The sequence below is a fragment of the Microtus ochrogaster genome (assembly GCF_000317375.1).
Source record: "Microtus ochrogaster isolate Prairie Vole_2 chromosome 14 unlocalized genomic scaffold, MicOch1.0 chr14_random_1, whole genome shotgun sequence".
Lineage (NCBI taxonomy): Eukaryota > Metazoa > Chordata > Mammalia > Rodentia > Cricetidae > Microtus > Microtus ochrogaster.
The window spans coordinates 8,261,428-8,267,813 of NW_004949096.1; the positions used below are offsets into that span (position 1 = coordinate 8,261,428).

The 6,386-nt window shown below is 45.0% G+C and overlaps 1 protein-coding gene across 1 annotated transcript in view; it reads right to left on the minus strand.

Annotated features, from left to right (window-relative positions):
- Positions 1-4,167: 4,167 nt before the first annotated feature.
- The window catches only part of Pamr1 (peptidase domain containing associated with muscle regeneration 1), a 92,138-nt gene continuing 89,919 nt past the window's right edge, over positions 4,168-6,386 (minus strand). Inside the window, exon 11 of the mRNA XM_013352566.2 lies at positions 4,168-5,783. Within this exon, the coding sequence (XP_013208020.2) occupies positions 5,247-5,783 (537 nt within the window). The 3' untranslated portion in view covers positions 4,168-5,246. The remainder of the gene's footprint in view (positions 5,784-6,386) is intronic.

The following is a 6,386-nucleotide window of genomic DNA, read 5'->3' on the forward strand; positions in this document are numbered from 1 at the left end:
GAAGAAGAAGAAGAAGAAGAAGAAGAAGAAGAAGAAGAAGAAGAAGAAGAAGAAGAAGAAGAAGAAGAAGAAGAAGAAGAGCTGACATGATAGAAGACACCCAGTGTCAACATCTGCTCTTACATGAGATGTGGACTGTTATTGCTTGTATCTTGATGCACCACAGTCACAGAATGATCGTCATATTAATGTCATTCTTCAACATGATTTGTCTTTAAAAGGATAACACCACAGCCTTGCCAGTAATGCCCAATCAACCCCTATAAGCAGAAGCTCCATCAATACTGAATATTCGGGGTTACAAATGTATATAAGGACCAAAACCAATACATGAAGGCACTTGCTGCTAAGCCTGACAACCTGAATTCAGGTGCTGGACCCACATGATGTAAGGAGATAACTGACCCTGAAAGTTGTCCTCTGACCTTCACATGCACGTCATGGCATGTGTGCATATGTGCAGCGTGTGTGCACACACGTACACACCCAATAATGAAAAAATAAAAGTTTTACAAGACAAGTTTTAAAAAACAGAAGCAACTACTGCAAAAGAAATGAGGACCAAACTATTGTAGATAAATGGAGGTCGTGTTGGCCCCTCCCCAAGCTATCCCCAGTTGAGAGGACTTCTCAGGATTTACACTGTGTCAACATCAGAAAAGTGGAACTCTGCTGCAGAGCTCCTTGCCTTGTATGGGGCTGGGTTAGAGTGGGCTTAAGTAAAACATGAGCTTTGGAAAGAAGAGAGTGAGAGCTAACTTCACACTCTGAAAGCTGGTACAGTCCATGAGACACCGCAGTGGCAGTTCACACCTGTTGTCTCTTTAAGTTCACTTCACACTCTGAAAGCTGGTACAGTCCATGAGACACCACAGTGGCAGTTCACACCCGCTGTCTCCTTAAGTTCACCTTGCAGCCAGCTGTGGGAAAGTACTCAGGCCCCAGGTCCTCTGGAACCTATTGTAAACCTTCTTCTGGCTTCTGTGATTTTTGGACTATGGGAGAAGACCTGGATTCTCCAGCAGGCCACTTACCTTAGAGGCTAGGTCTCCATAAAACCCAGTATGTCTCTACTCTGCCAGCTTCTTCCCAAGAGACATAGCTGGCACCTCAAAGAGGACAGGAGATAGTTTCTTCTTAAGTCAAATATAAGTGACTATGGATTAAGGTCACCCCCAAAGACATCTTCCTTTGTGGAAATTATTGTGAGATATTTCATTATTTATAGAACAAGGAAGTTATAAGGCACTTGCCAACTATGCAGATGGGTTTACCAAGAGGTGGGTCATAGAAAAGCAGGGAACCTCTGTTGTGAGTTTCATAATGACATACTTAGTGTTTGAATTGGTGGGACACAGTTGTTTGCTAAAAATACATTGTAAAGGTTACGCCAGTCACAGGGATGTCAGGTCAAACACAGAGGCAAGAGTAAATGGCTTTTGGAGGGACTAAAAATAGCCCAAGATCATTGGCTTTGGCCTGTAACAGTTCAACTCTATGATTGGGTTTTTCACTCATCTGGCCTTGTAGAATATTGAATTCATATTTTTCCTTTTCTTTCTGAAAACTTCAGTTTACAATGTGAATGAGGACTTAAGCCTCCAAGAGCAGTGCCAGGTAGAGAGGTCTGTGGGTGGGCACTGCAGGAGAAGCCGGTGTTCGTGAAGCTAGGAATCAAGCACCCCAGTGGAGTTTGGTGACTTCCAGGAAGATATGAGTTGGTGTCCATTCCCCTCAGAAAGGGCACTGATAGCAAACAAAAGAAACTATTCCCCAAAGTGTAGCCTAGTCAAGCAGTGAGTTTCCTGAGCTACTTATCGGAGCACGGGTATGGGGTTGCTAACAGGAACATAGGTGACTCGTGGGCAGCCATGTGAACAGACAGCTCACCCCAACACTGGTGGTGATTCCGGAACTCACAGAACAACTTTTAGGAGGCTCCGTGGGTCACAGACTTCCCCTTTCCAGCAATTGTTGCTGTTTTTCCAACCTGGGGTAGCATGAGAGAAGGATGCATTCCAGATCTTGTAAATTTCAGGAGCTTTCTGGGCCTTGTAAGCTTCGCTTACTTCCTAAACCTTGCAAATGACACCATGGGTAAAGGGGATATAGAGAACATGCAGAAAACGTTGGTCTAGGTTGGTGGGGGTTGGGGTCAGGTCAGGAATCAAAACAGACAGGTAACAGACATTTTAGAATGGGTAGTGTGGAATGCCCATAGAGGCAGACGTGGAGACCTTGTGAAGCTGTGCCCAGAGGAACTCCTCCAACACTGCCCAGTATAATGGGCACCAAATAATATGGCATCTCTTCAGTCAGCTTTCCTGAGCCGTGACAAAATTCCTGAGATGAATAACTTGGAGAAATTACTTATTTTAGCTCATTGTGCCAGAGGGTTCAATCCATGGTCATTTGGTCCTGTTGCTTTGAGCCTAGAATGGTACAGTGTATCATGGAAGGAGCATACAAGGGGGAAAGTGGCTCCTCATGATAGAAGCTGGAGAAAGAAGAGGCAGAGAGAGAGAGAGAGAAAGAGGGAGAGTTCACATAGTTCGTTCAGGGTAAAGCCCCTAATAATCTAAGTTGTACTAGATTCTGAGCTATGGTTCTACAATGTGCCATTAGCACCAGAGGCTAGCTAACAAGTGAGGGAGAACATTTAATAACCATGTGTGATTTTGTTGCTTTATACATCACAGTTGTCACAGATCACAAAGCTACCATGTTATCTTCTTATGACCATTTAACACACGTCGAGCTGATATAGAAAAGTTAAATGACTTGCTCGGCACCAAAAATAAGGAAATGGGAAGACAAGACCTGAGTCCGATCTCTCTGACCTAACTCACACCAAACCTTTTGTGGTCCTAGCTTTCTTAAAACACAGTTTTTGAATCACCTCATAACTATCTGAAGAATCAATCCTCCATGAGAATAAATGGGTCTGCTTTTAAATCACCACATGCTAGATAGCCTGCAGTAATCAATCCATTGCCCCTTGATTAAGCCACGAGGACAAGAAGAAAGTTTGTGTGACAGGAGGAAATGACTCACGGAAAGCCCCAGGAATGTCTGATAAAAGAGAAAGTAGATGCCATTCTCTTCTGACTCAAAGAAATGTGTAAAGGACCGAAGGTGAGAAAGCAAGCTGCTTTACAAGCACACCTTCACCTCCTGTCTCAGAATTAAAGTCACCAAGGTTAAAGGTCTCTGACTCAGGTAGCAGGAGAAGAAAGTTCCTGTTTGCATGCATAGGAAGCTAAGGTCTTCCAGGATGGTCTATAACAGGCATGGGTTCTCCTTTCTTGTAAGGGACAGAAAAGACTTAGGAGTCCCCACAAGCTTCCAAAGTAAGAAGAGGGTATGTAGCTGGGCAGTCTAGAGAAGCTGTCGCTGTGGACCCTGGGTTGACTGATCCAGACCAGGGTCAAATAATAATCAACACCAGATGCCAGTCCCCACAAGAGCTGAGGAGAAGCCTGGTCAACAGGAAGGGCCACATGGAAACCAGACAGACGTTACACTAAAGATTAGGAAAACACCAAGGAATTGGAAAGACCCGTCACACACACCCAACAAACAGCATGAACTCAGGAGTTCCCCCCTATTGTCTCAGTGCTCATAAGGAACCTATCTTGTGGGCAGCAAAACTCTCAATGAGAAAAGAGGGGAGATATTAGAAGTGTTTGTCAAACCCCAAGAGAGAAGGTACTGGAAAGATCATAGAATTTATCAGACTGAATTTGCTTTTTCTTCCATTCTAATGGGAAGTGAGAAGGGGCTTCCAAGGACACTCACACACATTGTAAGAAACCACCAAGCCTTGGGTTCTTGGCAGATCAAATTTGGTGTAAACAAACATGTGATTCTTTTTCAACTGCTTTGGAAACATAGACCTGTGGAGAGGCAGACTGGTCCCATGGCTCACCATGTAACCATATTTGCCACCATGCCTGATGATTCAAGTTTGAATCCTGGGCCCACATGGTGGCAGGAGAGAACTAACCCTAAATCTGGCCTCTGGCCTCCACACTTGCACGATGGCAAGCACTCAGCTCGCTCTCTCTCTGTCTCTCTCTCTCTGTCTCTCTCTCTCTCTGTCTCTCTCTCTCTCACACACACACACTAAATGCATAACTGTAATATTTTTAAAAAAGATTTGTGGGGGCTCATGGCAGTTTTATAACTGAGCCTAAAACATAAAATCAGGGAGACACTTGGAATCAGTACACTACATTAAACTTTCTTGCTGCTGTGACCCGAAAGGACTAATTGAAGAAAATAAAAAGATTACTCTGCTCATGGTCTCAGAGGGGTCACTTCATCATAATGGGAAGGGTAGGAAAAAGGAACTTGCATCATGGCAGTCAGCAGAGAGAAAATGCCTGCACTGGCTGGCTTCCTCCCTTTTCCCCTTTGTTACACCTGAGCGAGCCCCCAGCTAACAGGATGGAATGTGGGAAGCTTCCCACATCCAGGGTAAGTCGTCTCTTCTTGACTAATCCTCCCTGGAGAAAGCCTCACCAACACCCCACTCAGCCATACTTTACTAACCTAGGCAGCCCTCCATGAAAGACAGCGTGCAGTCAAGATCAACCAGCAGCATTACTCATGCTGTCTTCTCTGTCCTGTTAGGCTTAGCCTCTGACAGACACATTGGGAAATTATATCCCTTGGCTCTATGTTAAAGAACCCTCACCAAACTATCGGCCCAAATCCATGTAACTCAAAAATGAAGTCAACCCTCGTTTTATTGAAATGTGTACAGAAGACTGGGAGGGACGGGATCAGAAAATCTTGTGACAATGTGCACAGGAGCAAATGTCACATCCAAACTCCTTTGCCAAGGGCTGTCATGCAGGCTGTTCTTTGGAATGTTGTCTGAAGCCTGGTACAGCCCAGAGTCTCCCCACCCCACCCCAGGTCAACCCTTTCATCCAGAACTGACTATGCTGTTCACATCACTGTGAGGTGGACATGGTCTGGGAGATTTTTTTTCTATTCACGTGGTTTTCTTTGATGAAATTCAGTTCTTGCAAGCCCGGACATCTTTTAGATGGTTTCCAAGCAGGCAGGAAGACAGTTCCCTGCCAGAAAGCAAAACACTACTCACCCTCTACTGAGGTATATCCATGAAATCAGAGACCTTTCTGAAGCCAAGGTCATAGGCAAAATCATAGTTCAGGTCCTCACTGAGCCATATACTATCTATACAGGAAAAGCTTCTCAGTGGCCTTGCAGCTGGTTCATTTCATGTTCCTCTCAATCCAGTCTTTGAACGGCAGCACCTTGGTGAAGGCTGTGGCTAGGCCATTGCTACACGTCTTGTCATAGCTCCAGCTGACCAGCCCCACCAGATGCCAGCGTGGCTCAGGGGATGCTCGGCCTGGAAAGGACAAAGCAGCAATGCCCCCTGTCTCTGCAGTGCAGATGTTGGAAGGAGTGCTGGGGTCTTGGCTGGCACAGAACATGTTGTCAGTGACACTAACTGGAATGCCATGCTCTTCATGTTGTTCTTCACAGAGCAGTGAATCGACCACCCTGACCATTCCAGAATGCAGTGTGTCATTCTTAAAGCCAGGGCTCCTCACATCTGCCAGGATGTTCCACCCAGCCACAGTGATGTGAGACTCCTGAAAGGAGGCACTGAGGTCCCGAGTGCTAGCCAAGCAGATAGGCTGGACACGGGTGCTGATGCGGGCCTTGTCCAGGAGCTTCAGAATGGCGATGTCAGCGTCCAGCAGGATAGGGTCATAGTTGGGATGTAGAATGATGGCAGAAATCTATGAAAACAAGGAAGAGAGAGCGGGGGTAAACAGCCTGCTCCAGTGTGGATAAGAAGAGGTTCAGTTAGGAGCCAAATTATTGAAACTGTCTGAGTGGCAGCTACAAGATTTGAAGACACATTGCTCAATGAATCATAAAAAATAACTGTTGTATTTTCAGAGTTGTCAACTCAAATGCCTACTGGAGCCTGGAATGTGGTATTAAATAAGTGGAGTCTACACGTAAGGCCATAGAAGTGGGTGTTCATGGCCCATCTAACGTGGACAGATAATGTTTTGTTACAGGTGATCACTGCTGTACAAAGATGTGTTAAGCGTTCTGATTTTTACCGGAGAATGGACTCCAAGTCTTTCTTTGAAACACCTCAGTCATTTAATGTTCAATGAGCTGATTAAGAGACCATATGTTATAACTACCCATGTATAAGCCCTACATGTTAGCACTATCCTTCCATAAGCCCTACATGTTAGCACTATCCTTCCATAAGCCCTACATGTTAACACCATTCATGTATAAACCCTACATGTTAGCACTACCCATGTATAAGCCCTACATGTTAGCATTATCTATGTATAAATCTATATGTTAGCACTATTCAT